The sequence below is a fragment of the Tetrao urogallus genome (assembly GCF_951394365.1).
Source record: "Tetrao urogallus genome assembly, chromosome: 15".
Classification (NCBI taxonomy): domain Eukaryota; kingdom Metazoa; phylum Chordata; class Aves; order Galliformes; family Phasianidae; genus Tetrao; species Tetrao urogallus.
Genome location: NC_136828.1, coordinates 2,159,082 through 2,179,888, shown reverse-complemented (window position 1 = coordinate 2,179,888; position 20,807 = coordinate 2,159,082). Strand labels below are relative to the sequence as shown.

The 20,807-nt window shown below is 43.9% G+C and overlaps 1 protein-coding gene across 1 annotated transcript in view; it reads left to right on the top strand.

Moving 5' to 3' along the window:
- DNAAF8 (dynein axonemal assembly factor 8) overlaps positions 1-20,807 on the top strand; it is a gene marked incomplete at both ends in the record, with an annotated part of 82,733 nt that overhangs the window by 30,998 nt on the left and 30,928 nt on the right. Inside the window, 6 exons of the mRNA XM_079542677.1 lie at positions 1,690-1,884; positions 10,317-10,409; positions 12,517-12,661; positions 14,806-15,109; positions 17,840-17,943; positions 20,451-20,605. Of these exons, the coding sequence (XP_079398803.1) occupies positions 1,690-1,884; positions 10,317-10,409; positions 12,517-12,661; positions 14,806-15,109; positions 17,840-17,943; positions 20,451-20,605 (996 nt within the window). The remainder of the gene's footprint in view (positions 1-1,689; positions 1,885-10,316; positions 10,410-12,516; positions 12,662-14,805; positions 15,110-17,839; positions 17,944-20,450; positions 20,606-20,807) is intronic.

Genomic DNA, 20,807 nt, shown 5'->3' with positions numbered 1-20,807 from the left:
TGTATCTCACTGAAAGCAGCAAAATGACAGTTGTCCATAGATTTTCTTCAGAATGCAATGTGAATATGATTTTTACAGCAGACACTGGGTTGCTGGTCTACAAGCCTGAGGAGCTGACTGTATTGAGAGGGCAAGGTTTCACTTTCTGCAGCTTTCCTCACTGATAATGCCTAAGCCTGTTGTGGCTGAACATCCTGAGTGCATCTTTCACACGATGCTGAATTTACCACTGGTTTCTCAGGGAAAAAGCTGTCTAAAGATCAGCTTTTGGCTTATTCGGTTACAATGGCATTCATTCCTTTATCGAGGGTTTCTGCAAGGTTTTATTCAGCATACATCATTCTGGGTGGTGTGTTTGTTTGCCTTGTTTTTATTTATTTAGTCTTCCTTCCAAACAACTGATGACAATGAGGCATATTAGAATATTCCTGCGTGTTTTTGGTTTCTTGGGTTGTTAGAACAAATGCTTATGCACTCGCCTCTTGTGATTTCTGCATGCACATTGAGTTGTGTTTACAGGCACGTGTGATGGGAATTGGATTTGTACAGAGAATGCTTTCTAAGAATCTGCTCAGCATTCCCAATGAGGCACATTAGCACATGGTGCTGCTCTGCACACGTGGATCATTTGATGGCTCTGGTGGTTTGGAAGAGCTCATGATCTCCATTGCTGGATCTGGGGGCTTTTTTGCAGACCTTCACTGCCTGAGCTCTCCTTTCTGGCTGCTGTAATAGATGAAGTAGAAAAAAATGCTTTGCATAATTGCTGCTTCTGTTCATTTCTGACTGGGCCTCATTGAGGTCACAAATTTTGTTCTAATTAGGAACCAACTTGCAAGAACAAAGGGCTTAGAGGGGAGGTTAAATGATGGAAGGATGTAACAAAGCCGCGCAGTTTTCAATATTAATGCTATTATCAATCTTGAAAATATTTATTAATTTCAGGATTTTTAGTTTTTATCCTTATGAAACCCTTTGCAAATCAATGTTTTGTTGTGTTTGACTGCTTTATAGTCCTGTTTATGACATTTTCTCCCTCTTCAATATGGTATATAAAGTGATTCAGAATAATACTGGTGGGCCGACAGATGTCACAAGCCTGTTATTTTGTACCAGTATCTTACCATGAACTCTCCCATCGTCATCTATGATGGAGTTTTGTACCTGAGCAGTCTGAGTGTATCAAGGACTCTGATTAGCAGTGCTGCTAACCATCCTCTGCCCTTCACCAGAGGGGTCTTAGAGACAAGTCTGTATGGGAGCATGTCCCCAGCTCGAGGGGGGGGCCTTTCCATGCAGGCATGACTGACTGGTGTGGACAGCATTTGCTCTCAAGCTCCATCACCAGTGTCAGAAACCCAAGCAGTGTCAGGGCCTTCAGTTCTGCCTGTGGACCTGGAAGTGGAAACTTTTATAGTTTTGTAGCAGAACTGGGGGAGGAGTGCATTTTCTGTGGGTAAGGGGCCAACTTTAGAAGGTCTGAGTGTAGGGATGGAGGTTGTGATGGTTTGGGAGGCTACAAGTTAAATGAGGATTTGGGTTTGGAGGCATTGAAATGCAGCTGTGTGGTAAATGCACGAGGTTGGGATCGTTGCAGGTAGAAAGAGCTGCTGCAGGTACGTGGTGCAGCACAGAGCAGGAAGCCTCTGCTGCCATCACTGATGCATTTTAATTGTTGATTCTTTGCAGACTAAAGAAGATCTCCAAGAAACGTCCATTTTTTACCAGAGGATTTCTGAATTTCTATCCCTTATATGGCTTCCAGATGTTACCTGGTGGAGAGCAGAACTGTGCAGTTGCTTCCAAAGCCACCTATATCCACTTCTTCCTGAAATTCCCTCTGCCCTGCTCAGTTACATCCCTACTGTTAATCCTGATCCTCAGGTACTGTATACAAATGCTTGGACTTGATATTTTTTTTCCTTCCTGTGTCCAGTAGAATTTATCCTCCTGCATTACAGATACTTTTGTTTGGTTTAGCTGAGGGCTTAAATCTCTTTGAAAGTAAATGTTTGTAAGCAGTGTTGATTTTTTGCACGGATGTGTATGAGATTACAAGGAGACAGCACTGCCTGAGATCAAGTGGTTAAAATCGCTTGCCTAGAAGTGCCTGGAAGAACATTCACCACCTCACACTATTCAGAAGTAGAATGATCAACTTTTCACTTCTGTCAGCTTAGCAAGTTAGCATTCAAGGGAGTGAACCCTTCCAGTGATTCATGTGCTTTGTGCTAATTGGAGGAGCTAATTCCTCACTAGATATCAAACCCTGCTATTAGGGCTCTATCCTACATAGTTCAAATATTTGCACTAGGTTTTCAAAGAATCTGTGAACACTACCTGATTTCTATGCCTTTTGAGGAATTGTTCTACTTTCCCATGACATCATCAGCACTGAGTTCATGATTTTTTCCCAGTGTTCCTAAATCCTGAAAAAATCAGGAGGTACAATTCTAGGTAATGGTAAAGACTGCAATTCTGGTTCACAACAAAGTTTAGTTCTGAAAATAATGTAGCACAACAACTTTCCAGTAATCCCCCAACCTGATTGAGATTGCTATTACAATGTGAGAATCAATGCCATAAAGCTTAGGAGCTTAGCAGTGCACTTAGCAATTTGCCTAAAGGTTTATCCCACTTCTGTGAAGGGAGAGGAGGCTTAATATTGTTGATTTGCAGTCACTGTAGCTTTCAAGTACAGGCAAGTGCAATAAAGCAAGCTGACGTTCTTGTAAAAGATAAATCTGCTGTATACTTGTAAAGCATCATTGAAAACTGGGCTTTTATGCAAATCCCCTATTAGGGGAATTATAAATCATTAGGAGTTGAACAGCGAGATAGCTGGCTCTTTCTGGAGGTGGATCTTTCCTTGATGCCATTGAAAGTGGAAGTCAATATAAAGGCCACGTTCTCTTTCTATGCTCAAACGCTCCGTGCCACCCAGGTTTCCAGAGTGGTGTTACACTGTGACCACTGTGTATCACAGCTGCTTAATAGATGTCTTGCAGTTAAATAGGAAGGCTGGCTTCTCTGAGCAAGGCGCAATGAGCCGGATTGTCAGCAGGCAGCAGCTAACCCTGATGTCTGCCCTGAAGCTTCACAAAGTGCTACCAACTGAGAATGTTCCCCAGCCTCATTAAAATACCACCAGTGTGAGTTCTGTACTGAAAATTCAGGATCGCATTTTTAACTTCATTGGTTTGAAGACTTTGTTCAAGGCCTGTGATTATAGGTTTTCATTTTTCTTTATTTATTTTGGGGTGATGTATACAAACCTGAATTGATCAAGCACTCAGTACTGGGTGTTGGAAAAGCAAGCAGTGAATGCCCAGCTTGCTTCATGTGAAGCACAAGTCCTGAGGAGCGGAGGAAACAAATGGGTAAGGGAGGAGGGAAGAGGAACACCAGGTAGAACTGCTGTCTGCTTGTGTACTGACTGTGTGTGGCTTTACAAGCAATTGGTAGTAGTAGTTGTAATTACATTTAAGCACTTTGTTGGAGTGTAAGCCAAGGTCTTGCTCTTAGCCAATTGTTCTAGTGTTTTCTCTTCAGTCCGTTCTGAACTTGGAACAGGTTGCTTTTTTTCTTGCTGTCTTTCTTTCAGGCTTTCTTATTAATACAGGATATACAGCCTATCAACCTGCAGTAACTGACTTTAGATATGAAGAGTAAACTCACAGAGCATGAAAACCCCGGGTTAGGAATGACATCATCCTCATAGATGACGTTAACTGTGACATCCTTGTCAGCAAAAGGAGAACTGTGCCAAAATGACATAGAGATACTTCTTGTTAAGCCTTAGAATGCAAACCTTAACCTTGGGGACACAGGAGATGCATGGCCAGCACTGGTGCTCGTGTACCTCTTCTCATTTGTTTCAATACTGTGTGCTAGGTTCTGTTGTACTCTTCACAGTGTTCTGGACCCTGGGACTCTTGCCCAGGGTGCAGCCCTAACTCCCCCCAGCAGCATATATATGTATGTATATATATGTGTGTGTATATAAGCTCCAGATAAATGCTTTTGTTGTACTTCCTGGGGATTCGTTTCCTATGTGCTCCTTCTTCAGTTAGCTTCCCTCCTGACTTCCAGCACATGGGTTGTTTCATCTTCTTTTTTAGACAATGGTGCCAGTTAAAGGCAGGTCTACACAAAGTGCCCTCTTTGCTTTTCACTGAAGCAAAACTCTGTTGTTGTTGTTGTTATTATTATTATTATTATTATTATTTTAAGCAGTTTTGGCTAAGCATGGATAAGAATTCCAGAACTGGATCCAGGACACCAAATCTGCCTTGATGTTGCAACTCAATGCTGTGAAAATCTTTACATGGTAGAGGCTGAACTAACAGGAAGTTTGATGTGTGGGTGAGGGCTTCCAAAATGTGCAGCAGCTCTTTCATATGGTATTTCTGTAACACAGATGCAAACTTATGGGATTTTCCTGCTGGCTGGCAAGTAGGGGGCACCTGTGTGTTACCAGAAGATCTCTACGTGTAGATCCACGCAAGACTGAAACAGCAACATTGTTCTGCTACGTGGTTGATGAGATTACAAATCACTGCTTCATGCTATGGCACAGGTTCATCGCTTGTTCCTTTGTGCATTTACGGCACCTAATGTGGACATGGGTATGTTAGTCTTTGAAGACAGAGTGAAGGGCATTTCAGAACAGTATTCCAGATCCACTGATGGTGACAGAGTGCACAAGGTGACCTTTCCAATTCGGGCACTCAGGTTAAATCCTTGTCTGGGATGTTCCATCTAAATTGCATGGAAAGAGGAAAGCTGCTCAATGTGAAACTTCAGTGCCAGCAACAAATCTCCCAGGAGATGCAGCAGAAACAATGCTTGTGCAACATTCAAAGCAAGAGTGGAAAACAATCTGACAAACTGAGATGTCTCAACAGAATAAGCCGGGTCATGCAAAGAAACTTTCTGGGTTCTTTACTTTTGCCTAGAAATGAGGATGCCCTTTCCAAACCAAACCTTTCCACTGGTTCCAGAACCTTCTAGAGGAGAAGCTGGAGGTGAAAAAAAGGCATAGAAAGGATTACTTTCACCTGTCACATTTCCTTCTGCTCCTCCCCATACAATACATCCTGTAGGAAATGTACAGCTGTTATTTTGTATTTTACACTGAGCCTGACAAGAAGACCCTGAGCTGTACAGTTTGGATACTGTGATATTGTTTCTGTGCTGAGCATCATGGCTGCTGAGCCTGATGCCAAAGCTTCAAGGACTTGATCACAGAGCTGCTGAACAGAGTGTTAAGCGCTGGACAGGCGCGTGAGGGAGGCAAAGGACCCAGAACAGCACCTCCACATCTGTTTGCCCAAATGAAAGAGTCACTGGGGTGTTGAGACTTGCATCGTGGCACACATTGGCCCCTATGACCTACAGCTCATCCAGGGTGAAGTGGTAAAACAGGAGATCTGTTCATCTTGTCCTTTGTTTTCCAAACTTTGCTTGTGTCTCATCTTGACCTGAGTTGGCGTAAGGGTCCGGCTTTTGCCTAAAGCACCTTGAATCTGCTGTGCAGCCTGATAAAGTCATCTCGATAGCTTTGGTGAGAGCACTTACGTACATCTCGCACGTCATTTGGCTGATGAGTCCATGTGGAGATGAGTCACCTGTGGGTGAGACATCCTGGGGCCTCTTCTATATGCATTTATATAATTGAATCCCGAGCTACACAGCTGTATCTCAGAGGCTTCACGGGGCAGAAGTGGGGAAGTTGACATCCTGCTGCTAGCTGAGCCCTGATAGTTTGTCATTGGTATTTGTAAGTAGAAAGCCTTCACCTTTTGGATGGAGGAAGGACTACACTGATGTCTCTCTGAGTTGATATAGCATGGAAGACATAGCTTGGGGAAGAATGAACCATTGTAGTTGTTCACATTTCCTGAAATTTGGAAGCTCACATTTAAATTGTGGCCATTGTCAATTATTGCAGAGGACAGCAGTTTAAAAGAACCATCAAACTAATGTTCTTAGCCATTACTACTGTGTGTGATGGGCAGAAGAGCTGGAAATGAGTCTCATCCTTTTCTGTGTTTAAGACATCTTTGTTTATTCAAAAGGGAGGTAAGAGGAAGTGGAATGCATCTTCACACTGTCTGCAATGCAGTCACCAGCACTGCACGTTTTCAGTGACAAGTTCCTTAATTAGCCCTCTCTGTCCTCAGCCTTTCTGCTGCCTGGCACATTCCTGCTGTTCTTGCCTGTTTCCTGCACTGGATCTGGAGCAATCTGAAGTGAGCATGCAGAATGGGAAAGGAAAGGTGTGAAGAAAACAAACTTTGTGTTAATCTGGGTTGCACAAGGAATACTGCACTGATGCATTTGGATTCAAGACAGTAGAGAGAGCAGAAGGTTTGAGGATCATTGAATTGTAGAATGGCTTGGGTTGGAAGGGACCTCAAGGATCATCAAGCTCCAACCCCCCTGCTGCATGCAGGGCCACCAACCTCCACATTTCATACCAGACCAGCTGCCCAGGGCCCCATCCAACCCGGCCTTGAACACCTCCAGGGATGGACGGGGCATCCACAGCCTCTCTGGGCAGCTGTTCCAGCACCTCACCACTCTCTTGGTACAATAGGATAATGCAGTCTCAAGTGTATGATGTAGAGCGTCACATCAAAGTAAGCCTTGCCTGTGCGTTAGTGCTTTGTCTGCTGCTGTGGTTGGTGGAGCTGAAAGGAGATGTTATATATGTACAGCATTCACAGTCTGACTTTGGAGGTAGTGGAGGATGCAGCATCGTTCTGAGAGGGCTTTGGGTGCTGCCTCAGTCAGGGCAGCTGAGCAAGTCTTCGTATTGGAAAGAACTTTGTGTGCAAGGAGATGAGATGATGGAGTACATAAATTCTTCCTACAGTTCCTGTTTTCCTGCTGTGGCTGGGAAACAGTCTAGAAAACTCATTGCAACTTGAAAGACTCTCTTAGATCATCTGACAGCAAAAGCTATTTATTTGTTCTCAGAAATGAAAACAGAATACACTGTAAGCAAGAAGAAGAGACATTAGATTTGGTCGTACTTGTGTATGACAATTAAAGATTCATGCTTTTGCTGTACACAGCTCCGGTCTTCTCTGAAATGTGCTTATTCTTCTTTCTGCTCACTCTTTTGCTGTGAATTTCCTTCCCATAACTGTCTGACTTCATCCTGGTAATGTTGTCTGAAAGAAAGCAGTGGCTCTGGGTTTCTTTTTAATGTTCTTTGAAGAACGATATCTGTTCAATCTGAGGTGTGTTGCAAATTGATTCTCTTTCTACTGTTTTAAGGTAGGAGAAATCAGAAATTGTCCCTCCTCCCCCCAGAGAAGGATAACTTTTGACAAAAATGAATACCCATAATGGGAGGTTGCAGACAGGCCCTTCCATTCCTGCTCCTTCTGATAGCACCAATACTGTCAACCCATTTGTCAAACCATGACAAATACGTATGGAGAGGGTATCAGTGCTGTAAGAAACTTCATTTATTACATTTGGAGGTGGTGATGGCAAAGTGATTTGGGCCTTTGAAGCATGTCAAAACCTAGGTCAAAGTATCCCAGCGGCTCCTGTAGCTATTAGTGGCTGGATGTAGGGTACCTTTTCTCCCTGGTGTATACTGTGAGACCTAAGACAATTTGAACATTTTGCAGAGTCTTACAGAAGAGGCCTTTCTGGGTTGGTGTTGAAGCTGGACTGCCTCTTTACTGTTCTGCACTGTGCACGGGAAGAGAGACAGCTCAGCACTCAGATGACACATCAGCTAGACTGGGGGAGACTTTCTGAACTGCTGTGTTTGCACTGAAGCTCCACAGCTCCTGTAATATTGTTGGAGGCATAAAAGAGAGAAACTGGCCCTGAGGTGAAACTGATGCAATTCTCCTGCCTGCTCTGTCTCAATTCGTGCAGTATTGGAAGTAGCACCAAAGATGAAAGTAGCTTAGAGCTAAATAGTGTCAAAATCACCAAAATTGTTTTGGGAGGAGTAAGGTCATTGAGGAAGGATCGCTTGTGCATTATGCATCAAATAGTTCTTAGAATATTGAGACGAGCTCTGACTCGATGCAATTCTCTGCTACATGCATGGGAAAGCTGTTTTCTTCCTATGCATTGCATAGGAAGGTGATCTCAGGAATTACCCTCCACTTACATTACATTTTTGTGAGACTAGACAAAACAGGGGCTTTCACACTGCAGTCATCTATGCATGTTTCCCTACCCACGGGGCAAAAAAAAGGATTTTCTGGGAGATCTAAGACTTTTCAAGCTTCATTTTCTACTGCTTTGTGAAATCTCATTCAGGTTGGCTGCTAGAAAACAGAGTCTGACAGATCATAGGAACAATCTGCTGTGGGATCGGTTCCCTAATGTGTGTGGCCACGTCCCTGCTCTGATGGGGTGGGAGGCCAGCCATTCAACAGCATGCTTGCCTTGCATCGCAGCTGATCCACAGCTTGCACTTTGAAACTCTCTAAAGGTCAGCTTTACCTTAGGGTTCTCAGCTTGTATCCTCTCTGTCTGGGTGGTTATTATGAAGATCTCCATGGAAATATTGGCTGGAGTTGCTTTGACCACATATAGCCCTTATCTTTTCTTTCTTGGAAGTTTATAGTCTTAAAGCGTGCTCAAGGAACAGCTTGAATAAGCAAAGACTGGAGTCTTGCTACATATGTGGTTTGAAAGGCTTGTTTCTTCCCTCTGTGCTGATTGCACAATGCCAGCATTGCACACAGGAGCTGGCATCAAGTGTTGGAACAAGGGAGGATCTTCCATATCCTGAAACCAGCAGTTTTCTTCTGTTATTTTCCACAGTGACCAAGGGTAATATCAAGGCTGATGGACAATGAATTGCAGGATGAAATGAGCAAATCGTTGAGAGACGTCAAAATGTTCATTTTTGTGTAGTTGTGGTGACTGAAATCAGGTGAAAAATGAAATTCCCAGTTCTACTTTTAGGCAAATATCTTATGAAGCACAGCAAGTAAAGGAAGGAGGAAACTCAAAAGTCTGCTGAAGCAGGAAGGCAGGTGACCGAGGGATTTTAATGTTATCCAAATTCATTTCATTTCCCAGTTGTTTTTAAACATTTGTAGGATGAAGCACTTAATTTCTTTGCCAAGCAGTACAAGGAAAAAAACCTCAAAAAAGCCACAAGTAAATGACAGCATCGTAAGTAGCTCATCCTCCAGAATGGACACTTCATGCAGTTGGTCCATTTTCTGTTCATAGTCTTATTGAAACCATGCTGAAATAGAATTTTTTTTCTTTCTAAAAGGTTTTGCAGCACGTGAACGAAATTACACGAGGAGACAGGTTTGTGGCTGTTGAAAATCAAAGCAGAGACTTGGAACAGTTCCACTGCTTTTTGATTTGCGCCTCCCAAGCCTCATGCCTCCAAAGGGACATTTTTCTCAGTTTTGGGATGAATTGTGCCCGGTGCAGAGACACGGTGCTCTGTGTAAACGCATCTGTATTTCTGGAATGCCTCAAGAGAAGCATAGCTATGAATATCACTTTTTCCCAAACCAGAACTTGACAAACTTGTCTTCCAGAAGCTGCGCTCCTTTCTGGGCTATGGCCTTGCTTATGAGGCATTACAGTCACAGCAAATTCTCGTGAGTGACATATCCTTAAACATCCTTAAATTTGCACTTGTACAGGTTGCTTGCTTGGCTGCCCAGAAAATGGATGAGAAACAAAATAAGGTGCTGAGATTGGGAAATGCCACGTTTCTTTAGTGCCGTGACCTAAATGCCAGAGCCTTTTGCCTATTCAGGACTAAATGACACAATAAGACTTGCACATATGTGCTATTAGGACTGACATGAACACAGGAAAACGTGTCCTGTTTTGGTTACAGCCATATAGAAAACAATGCAGTTCTTTCCTCGTCCTTCAGTTTGGTTTGTTTATTAGAGCATTTGCTTTACAAAGCTCTTCTCTGCTGCCTTCCCAGCGTGATCATGGAGAACAAGGCCTCAAGCTGCTGAGCCTGATCCTGCAGTGCTTTTTACACGCAGCTCCTGTTCACATTAGTGGGCAATGTCCACACTGCAGGGCCACAGTTTTGGACCCTAGGAAGGCTCAGCCTCTTAAGAAGCAGCTGCAAATTCATGTTCTTGGGATATAATTATAGCTGGTGATACTGATGCAAGAAAGCAAATTATAGGGTAACAGGACTTGGCTAATAACTCTCATCCATTAATGTACATTCTTATGTATTCTCCAGCCGTAAAACTAGCCATACTGATTTTTTCCTGGCTCTTGATTTGAGGGATCACAATGACATACAGGTAAGAGCTACCTTTCACATGTTTCAGGCAGTGGAGAAGATGTTTGCAGTGCCAAGGGGATTTTACTGGCAAACTGTTGAAAGTGATGAAAAATGCTGCCCTAATGGCAGTGACACCGAGGTAAAATAAATGAATAAACTGATCACGTTTAAGTGACCTGCAATGTTTCAGTCTTTAGGTTGGGTACAAATACTTGAGGTATTTTTCACTCAAACTTGAATGCATCAACTGAGTCTTTTGTGTCATCGGTATTGATGTAGTGATTGCTCTGAGCCACAAAAGATCTGGCTATGAAATATACAGGTTGAAGAAATTGCTGCAGAAAGGAACAAGAGAGAAATTCTGATAAGCTGAAGATACATGACTGTGAGTCAGTGTGCAACACAACTTGCACCTAACTTTGCTCCATGTACTATCTACCTTAGCTACAGTAACTGTCTGTGTTGGGGAAAAAAAGAAAGCCTATATGCTTTAACCCAGAAGAAGGTAACTTGAATTAGCTCATCTTTCCCCCTGTTTAGGAACGCGTACCGAAACGTACAGGACTTGTACCCATGTTTGTTGGTAACTGTGGTAACTCACCTTTTTTAGCTCTTGTGCAGCACCACGTGGCATGTTTGATCTCACAGAGTTTGGTTTCAGTTAGGATTGATTCAGAGAGATGGAGATATCTTACGTTCTTCCTGAACAACAAGTTTGGCTGATGACTGAGAGCAGTTAGCATACACCAGGCTTGCTCCTGGAAGATACCTGAAGACCACAGTTACTTGTTAAAGATGCTGGGCGCTTGGCACAGTCAGGAAATACCTTGTGTCTTGTTACAGTTCCTCAGTGTTTCTCAGAAGTGGGTCCATACAGAACATGGCACAGCAAGGGCTGGATGCTCCATGAGGAAATGGCACGGCAGGAGACTAACGGCAAGGCAGGGTGCAGTCAGATGTTTCCCAAGAAAGGCAGAGCAGGTCCAGCAGCAGTAACCAGGGTCAGCCATGAGCCCGTAGGGACCAGGCCAAGTAGGAAAGTCAAGTCAGCAGGTTAGGATAGCAGCCAGAATCAGTGATATACGAGGCTGGGCACAGGAAAGCCTGCAACAATGCTCAGAGGCCAAAGCTGAGTGCCTGGCTCCCAGGCTCAGGGAACCAGGCAGTTGCTGAGGCTTTTCAGTGTTAGACAGCTGCAATATCAAGACTGGCCTGGAGCCCAGGCAGCTAAACCCTGGGGACTATCAGAGCTGCTACAAAAACGTGCTTCCTTACTGGCTGCTGCGAGCGTTTGGTTAGTATCAGGAGAGCTTGAGCTAGATGAACATAAAGAAAAAGAGCTTTTATTCCTAATTGGTACACTTTCTTATGATTTAAGTAAATTTATAACTTCATTTATCATGATATTATAAACCCTGTTATGTGTTTATGGGGGGAGTAGCATTTCATTTAAAGCGACCAGGAGTGATGAATTCATTTTGCGTTCAGCGCAGACATAAAGCTTGCTGCTGGCAATAGCACTGTGTGTCTTTACACCCAGGAGAACCATGCACAAATTTGAGGCCAATACAATCGTGCTTGTCTGATCTAGACAATTCATTACCTGCAGTGTGTGAAGCACCACAAAACTTTCTGATGTAAAGCACGTGCCTTTTGAAGCAGTATGTTTCTTTTCATAGGGAAATCCAGAGCTCAAAGTTGTTTGTTTTCCTTTAGATTGCAGACATTCAGTACATACAACTGTATGTCTTTCTATTTGCCAAGATGAGCTGATGGATTCATCTGGCAAAGAAAAGTTCAAAATGTAAATCTGGGGCAGTGTCTGTCTGATTTATTTTTTATGTTAATTTTGGTATTTTTGTAGGTATAAAGAAACAACTAGTTGGTCTGTTATAATTTAACCATCTTTCTGTAGTATGCAAAGTTAAACAGCAGGAGTGATGCACTTTATTCTTTGTCCCAGAGAACATGCAGTTTTTTACTAGTAGGTTTATGTGACAGAAGGCACAGCTGTATCAGTAGTAATACATAATCATTATTCAATCACAGCTACCATACTTATTCAATCTGAAGGTAAAAACCTACTGTGCTGAACTGCAGGTAAGCACAGAAGAAAAGCCTCTTCGTAGCTCTGATAGTGCAGGCAAGGCCTGAGAATTAAAGGTGAGCGGAAGGAATGCAGCTGTGAGGTCACTGTGGACTTGGAAACATTTTGGCTCATTCCACCACTGTGCTCTTGCTTCCAGGTTGCCATGGTGTTGCCGTTTGAAGCTCTCTCCCAAAGATCCCTAGCTGCCCATCACGTGTTGCAGCTGGTGCTCGGCTCTGGGCTGGATACCTGTGGACTCCACCTGCTCTGCTCTCAGCGTGATGTGCTGCTCTCTAGCTCAGGTGAGGTCTAGTTTTCCTTCAGAGATTCCATCCTGTGATGGTGCTGAGGGGAAGAATCACCTGGTGCTGTGGACATAGGGAAGAGGGTAACAGATTTCCAAGAGCCTCACATCAGTGCTTGTATCTTTGCCCAAAGAAGTGATAGAAAGAAGCAGCACAAGGTCTCTTATCGATTCCCAGTGCTGAATATTCCCCCGTTTAATTTTTAGCTCTCAATATATTTTTGTGTCTCGAGCCTGTTTCTTTCTTCCTTTGCAGAGGCTTTCCCAGATTCCAGTGCTCTAAGCTCCAGGTTTAGGCTCATGCAAATTAGATGCACTAAGTTTCCATGGATTTTTCTGGAGGTTTTAGCTATAGATACTCCAACCTCTCTTCCTCAATTGCCCCACTTCCAAGTCTTCTGGGACTTCAGTCTTAACTTCTTCAGGAGCACGTGCAAAAGGAAACTAGTGGCCATTCTGTAACTGACATTTTGGTGATGGCTTATCAGACAATGCATGTCACAATTTGTGAATAGAAGACAGTCTGAGATATGACAGCAGAAAGATGAGGCAAACAAAAACTATATTGGGTCCCTGATGTCAGATCCCAAAGCCTTTAACGTCAGACACCAGTGTTTTCAAATATTTGCCTGTGCCAAGTCTTCATATTTTTCCATTTGTGAAGCAGTGATAATGAAACCTGCCTCAAAGCGTGTACAGCAGATTACTAGTTGCTAATGGAATATAACCCTAGAACAACAAGCAATTATACCAGCAGCAAAATGTAGAGATGGCTCCTGATGTACTGTGGCTAGTGCTTTCTTTTAAGCCAAAAAGTTCTCCTGAGAGGTTTGTGTATGACACCACAGTGAGTACAATCAGTCTCTACTGGGAAAGTTCTAGGCAGACTGAGAGAGAAACAGGCTTCCTTCTGCTTAGACAGAAGATGAATGCAGACCTGCTTAATTAGAGAGAAACTCTGCAATCTTCCTACCCTTTTTTACATCTGAAAACCACAGAAGCAGACTGCCTTAAAAATGGGATTGCAGTTGTCTCAGCATTGTGCGTGTAATACATTCATGCTGATAACTGGAGAAATGAAGGAGGACTACAGAAATGAGTAAGAAAACCATAAAATCACCAGTCATTAAGAACTGACAGGCAGCAGATCTGCTTCAGTGCTCCCAACTCTTACCATTATTAACATTTTTGTGTGAAGAACAATTAATTTCAGCTGAGAACTGCTCTGTGAGTTTGAAGACTGGATTATTTTGAATATTTTCAGACCACTTCTCCATTCTCTACCTGTTTTGGAGATTTATGTTCTGCCTTCTGATTCTCATGCAGCTAGTGATGTAAATGAATGCATTTAAGTGTCAGGGAAGAGAATGACAAGTCTTTCTGCTTTTGTACAGTAAGAACTGGAGAGGAGCCAAACTTGCTCTTTTCTGGGGTTACTTACTGAACCCCAGCAGTACTGACAGTGAACATGGAGAAGGGTTTGTCAGAGGTGTAAGGAAGAATTACTGCAGGAAATGAGGAAAGCCACAAATCCTGGAAGGGGAATAAAGCTGGCTTAGCAAATATTGGGATACATCTTTATACAACATAGGACTTGTTTATATGTTCATAAACATAGGACTACGTTTATATAACATAGGACAAATCTTTATTTTATACAGAGGGAAATAAACTAGGAAAGATGTGGATGGATTTTCAGCTTGCGATCCTCTCCCTATTTTCTCATATCTGATGAAAATTACAGAAAGTATTCTTCTTCTCAGGGCCATGTTCTTGCCCTGTCTCCCCTTCAGACCCACCAGCCTTCCTTGTGTGAGACAGTATACAGCACCAGAAGTTAAAGTGCTGGCTTCTGATGTATCAGCTGCTGCTTAGTAACTAACCCTATGCACACCCTTATCCACAGCAAATATGAAGCATCCCACTCTTTTTTTCTCTATCAGGTAAGCTACCTTGAGCAATCTCAGATTTACAGTTGGGTAGAAATGTGCAGCTGGTTGCCAGTGTAACACCCGCAGGACAGATAACCCATAGGTTACTTTGTGCCCAACTATGACAGATCTGAAAAAAGCACTGGAGTGGAATGAATGACCTTGGGGTGGGCTGTTCCATGTTTTATTTGAATGCATTTGTCTTTCACAGGAAAACTGCCTTCTTCCTATGCTTCAGAGACTGACAAGGTGCTGGCATTAGGGGTGAGAGGGCTTAAAGGAGTTAGCACCATGCAGAATATCACTGGGCCATCTGACCAGCAGCTGGCTGGCATGACAGACTGCAGTTCCATCAGTGCCATCTACTGCACGAGCCACACAGAGCCTCTTGTCTGCCTGCCCCAGCAGGACAGCTGTGTGCACAGGGAGCTGTGCCTCTGGTTTGGAGGGAGGGCTGCTGATGCAGCACTGCATGGTGGTATCCTGGATCCGACTCCCAGATACAACAGAACAAGGTGAGGGTGCTGGCCTGCATGTTTTTGAGTGATGGTAGTTCTCCCAGGCAAAGCAGTGTGGAGGACAGACAAGCACACAGCTGGCATGCTTTGTCTTTATTGGTCTTCTGCCAAAGGTCTGAAAGAACAAGAGTGAAGGATGGAATCTGTATACTGTTTCAATTTTCACATGGGTTACTACAGTCTGTAAAAGCACATCTCTCACATCACTGTCTCCCCTCGATGTGTCAGGTGTGGGATTCCTGCAGTTGCCTCCCATCAGTTCTTCCCTGGAAGACCTTCAATTCCTACACTTGCAACACCTGGGCCCCTTCTGTGTCAATAATGGCTGATCAGCCTGGTTTGAAAACTCCTCTAGCTCTGCCTGGTGTTGGAAAAAGGCTGTAAGATTGCGTGCCATTGAGCAGCCTGTTCTCCAGGTGCAGCTCTGCCCTTTGTCCCTTTCATATTAACAGATTGGAGATAAGGAGCTTCAGATGGAAAAGGTTCTTGGGAGGATTATGACAGAAGTGTGTGTGAGAATGAAGGATGGCTTATAAAGCAAATTGGCTCTTAAGCAAATTAGCGTGAATAAAAACAGCTTAGGAACTGGTGGCATAGCAGTGGGGTGCCAAAAAGTTTAAGGAACTGGAAAGACTCAGGAGCCTGGAATCTTGCTCTTGGATAGAGCTGAGTATAGCTGCAGAAGGAACTGGGTTATTAAGTAGCTATTAATCCATCATGCACCCTTCAGCAATATGTATTCTACTGTGCATAACTACAAGGAGGCAGGCTGTAGCTCCCAAAGGCTCCCATTTCTGTTCAAGATAGCCAAACCTCTCCAATGTTTTTTTTATTCTTAAAGTTGCTTGGTTTGTGACATTGGTGGTGGTCTGCTATAAAGTCTGCTCTTGGCCTTCCTCAGCAGAACAGAGGTGCATACATCAGGGAAAAGGAGTGGGGAGGAAAGGAGAAAAGCTTCTGTTCAGCTCTGAAGTCAGCACTCAGCAGCCCTTTCACATTGTCCACAGCTGCAGGAAAGCAGAGGGAAGCTGGGTCAGTAGTCTGGGGATACCCTTGGCTCTACTCCTTCCCAGCACTTTTTTCCCCTCAGTAGCCTTCCTACAGTGCAGAATGATCACTTACTTCCTGACAACCCTGCTACTTCCCAGATGGAGACTCAGACCTAAGACCCAGGAGTCTCACTCAGTCCTATGAATCCTCTTCCTAAATGAAGAGCCCTGCTGTGCTTGAGGTCCCTTTCCTCAGACTGCTGCTGCAGACACATCAGAGCAGGCTGGCCTGCACAGGTCAGAGAAAAGAAGCACTTGCATTTTTTTGGGCTTCTGAAAGACACCCCTTGGGTTTTTCCAGGCAGAAGTGGATCTGGGCCTCAAAACATTTGGCCTACAGTGCTTTATCAAAAGATTTGGCTTAGGGCTTCAAGGAATTTCCAACAATTGGGGTAATATGAAACTGAGACACCCTTTCCTGGCTGCTCTACAGGGCTGTGTAATAATCATGTGGAGTGCCAGCCACTGGGTTTTTTAGGCCTTAGGCATCTCCTTTCAATATAACTGAATTAAAGATGTGTTGGTGTGGTGGAACTCCCCTGCAGCTCAGGCAGTGCCCTGAACCTGCAAGTTCTGGGCAGGTTTTACAGTTCCCAGCTGCTCAGTGCTGCAAGCACACTGCTGGTGGCAGAGGGTGAGGGGTGAGGGGCTCTACAGCCTTGGTGCTTTCTGCTGTGGGGAGGAGTGCATCCATGTAGAGCTGATCTGATGCCCGCAGAGGGGGTTATGTGTCAGAGTTTGGCTTTGTTTCCTCATGAGCAACAATTCATCATTTTTAGTTTCATGATATGTAAAACTCAATTTGGCCAACTTTCATTCTTTTTATTTATTTTCCTCAAGGATGCTTTTTTTCCTACAGAGATGATGAATTCTGCTCCTCTGGTATAACTCAGCCGGTCCAGAGTGGTGCTAGAAATGTGCCCATCTCCTAATGCTGGTAATTTGACCCGTTGGGAGATCAGAATACAAGCTGCACCTCAGAATTCAGTTTGTCAGATTTTACTTGCAAATACTAGTGGCTTCTGTCAGTCTCCTGGGAGTGAACAAGCAGGATGTATTCCGTCTCAGTAGCAGGGGAATGAGGCGGACAGGTTTGCTTGAACAGCCTGCATTTCACAGACCTAGCCAAGCTGTTGTGCAGACTGCAGTTTGCCTTCTCAGTCCCTGGCTTTCTGAACCGCACCTTATGTTCGCTGTGCCTCGTTTGGTCTTTTTGGGTATGCAGGAATGTGGGGAGGTTTCACACATGTTTCACTGTGATGAACATCTGTGACAGTCTTGATGGTGCTTGTTACCCAACACAAAGCAGCAGAGCACCATGGCTGATTTAAAACTACTTAAGTTCTGGCTAAAGAACCAAAAGTAAATAGCAGCTGTGATGTATCTGCAGGGTAGGAAAAACACTGATAATGTAGCCTGACATTTTTTTATTTCCAAACTGGCCACTTTGTATTAGTGGAGGATAATAGCACAATTATCCTCCATTGAGCAAAGAGACCCTTGGAGGGAGTAATAGAAGAGACAGTCAGTCTGAGAGAACTTGGTGTAGCTCGTGGCATTAACAGGGGGTTGGAATGGCCTTTCCGTTACAGCTTTCTTGACCCTGGGTCTGTTGCAGAAAGGGGGTTGGACTCAGAACCTGGCACAACATCTTTTAATATCTGCTGTTTTTCTTTAGATCTCAGAGTCCTTCATCAACTAGAGAAGCAGATGAGGAAAAGGTTTATCTCCAGGGCATGGTGCAGTCTCAGCCTCCAGCAATGCTTGTCTCACCTACCAACGGTTTGTAATAGGGAACTAATCTTGAGGTTTTATGGCTCTCCTTCACTGACAGAGTTACCTCACTCCAGTGCACCTGCTTCAGGAAATTCTGCCTTACTCAGTGTTGTGATCTGGCCAGGTCCAGAGCCAGAAATGAATTTCTACTGAAACGCTGTTGCCTAAAATGAAGTGACAGAGAACTGTTATCACATCATCCTCCTCATGGGAGCAGCTGCTTGAGTCCTGTAGGCTGCTTAGGTTTCACTTAAAAACGCACACACAAAAACTCCCACAACAAATTTGTGCTTGTAAGGGGGCTGTTTATCAAGGAACTATTGTGATTACCTAACAGTGTCCTTAGACTGCTTGCTTAACTGATCAGAAATCAACTCTAGACCAGTACAGGTAGCTGAATGTAATAGGGTGTGAAATAGTTAAGAATTCATTCAAGCCAGGACTGACTATGTAATCAGAAAAGAAAGCATTTAATGGGACTAACATTAACTATCACCTGACTCCTCTATCCAAGTGCCCTTTGTAGGAGCAATCTTCTAGCTTCTAAATTTCTAGCTAGCTAGCAGCAGCTTGACTGTGTTCAAGGGAGCCTGCCGAGCACTTGGTGTTAGGACTGGCTCTGAGGGATGTGAGAGGTGTCTGCTGCAGATGGGCCAGTGTGCTCCTCATCTTCTGTAGTTGGGCCTGGCAAAGCAGATCTCAGGTGCAGGTGATTATGAGACAATGCTATTAGAACATTGCTATCATGTTTCTACTCCCACAGTTGAAAAGATTTCCACAGGAAGAAGGGGGGGGAGAGGGGGGGGACAATATCAAAAAGCACAGAGGGGTGTGGAATCTCAGCAGCTGTCAGGGAAAGGATGACTGGAGGAAAATAGGATCATACTGACGTAGAGAGAAGGTAAAGAAGGTTATATTCCTAAAGGAAAGGAGTTATGAGAAAGGAATGAAAACGTAAGATGAAAAGAGGGGAAAGTGACAGGAAAAAATGGAAAAAGGAAAGAAAGAAAAGTCTTACCTTTGAGATGCAGTCTCTTGTTTAACTGGGCATGTTAATTCAAGTAGCTTGGCATACAGCCATTGGCTCCATGTTATTTGGGATTGGTATTGATGGCAGCTGGTTGCTGCTGATGGAATGACTCACATTTTCTGCCTCCCCTTCCTTTTATGGCTATTAATGATTCACATTTGATGTGGGCTGCTGAGTTATACTACACCACGTTCCATCTGTATTTGGGCTCAGGAAATCACTTTCAGGCTTCTCCTCAGATAACTATCATGACTCTCAAAGAGAAGCCAAAAAACTGATCTGGGAGCAGACACCCTGTGGTGTGTTAAGCAAAGGAAACATTTACTTATTCCTTCCACCAGGTCTGCAGCAGCTTCTCCTTGAGATGGAAAGATGCACCCGTGCAGAGCATGCAGAACAGATATGCTGCTCCACCCATCAGATGTATACACTTCATCCCAGTAAGAAAAGTTCTATTGACCCTAGCAGATTTCCCATTGTTTGGGATGTGTGCATGTGAAAAAAGAAAAATGTTTGTTTTCTTTAAGTGTTATTTGCTAGAGATGAACCAAAATCTTACCACCTGCAACCCTGAATTTTGTTTATTTAGAGCTTTCTTGGAAGTTACAGAGATCTGCCACCCTGTTGGCAGTGAGCTTGGAGTTAAACCTAAAAAACAGAAGTTAATAATCTGAGATTCTAACCCACTATCAACTCTAGTTGCTTCTATGGACTTGTCTGGGGTGAGGAATACAAGCAGAGCACAAGTAACCAGATCTAGTGGCTAAAGCTTAGGTAGGAGGGAAACTCAGGTAGTAGAAAGCAGGCTGGTGCCATTAGGATCACCAAAGACAGGAGTCTGTGAAGCCACTGGTGGTACCAAGGAAGAGTAGAGTAACATCATGATCAGAGGCTGGTCCAAAGATTCTGTAGCCTATGCCACGTGCCAGCCTCTGGGATGAAGAGTAAAGACTGGGCTGAAGAGATTCATGCTGGTCAGGGTTGTGTAAATTGTGGTCCTGCAGACTGGCAGCGGCAGCAGAGAGGAATAGCTGAGGCTGCCTCACATGCCTTGTAGTAGACAAGTCAGCAGCCAGTCTTGACCTCGTTTAGTTACTCATCACTTTGGCCAGATTTATTCTTAGTCTTCTGGGGATCTCAGTGCTGTCAGCTTGCTCAGGCACAGCCTGTTAGGGGTGGACACAGGGCCATCATAGGGCCTGAGAGCACAGATAGCTCAAAGATAGATGAGTAGCTCGTTGATGGCTGGATAGACTTTATGAGATAGAATGTCTGGAGCAGGTGATTCACAAAGAGATTACTGATAATGCCATAAGCTTTACTGTTGTATGTTGGCTCCTGAAAGCAGCCATTATAAGATGGATAGAAGAAATAAACCATGAAATACGGTGTCTCTATTTGGGATGTGCTTCGAGTAGGATCTGGCTGCTGAGAGTTTCTTTGCAGTAATACCACAGCTTTTCTTACCTTCTCTTCGATCTAGGGGACGTCATTTTGACAGTGTCACCTCTGGTACCTCCTCACGCGTATGGTAACGTGATTGCAGTCTGTACTCGTCGAGGGTTTGCTCTGCAAGGAATCAGACAGCTGCAGCTTTCACACAAGCAAGCAATTGTGCTGAGCATGACAACAAGTCAGGTACCAGACAGAATGCACTGCTTGGTTGTGTAACTTGGCTTCACGTTTTTGAAGCTTACTGTGTTGTAAGTTGATGTGTGAGCTGACACTCCTTTAGCAAGTGTTCTCGAGGGCACACATCATCTCTTTACCAGCACTCGTGTTCTCTATGTTCCTGTGAGTGGCCTTCTGGTTACTTTCAGTGCTGATGGTTTGGTTTTTT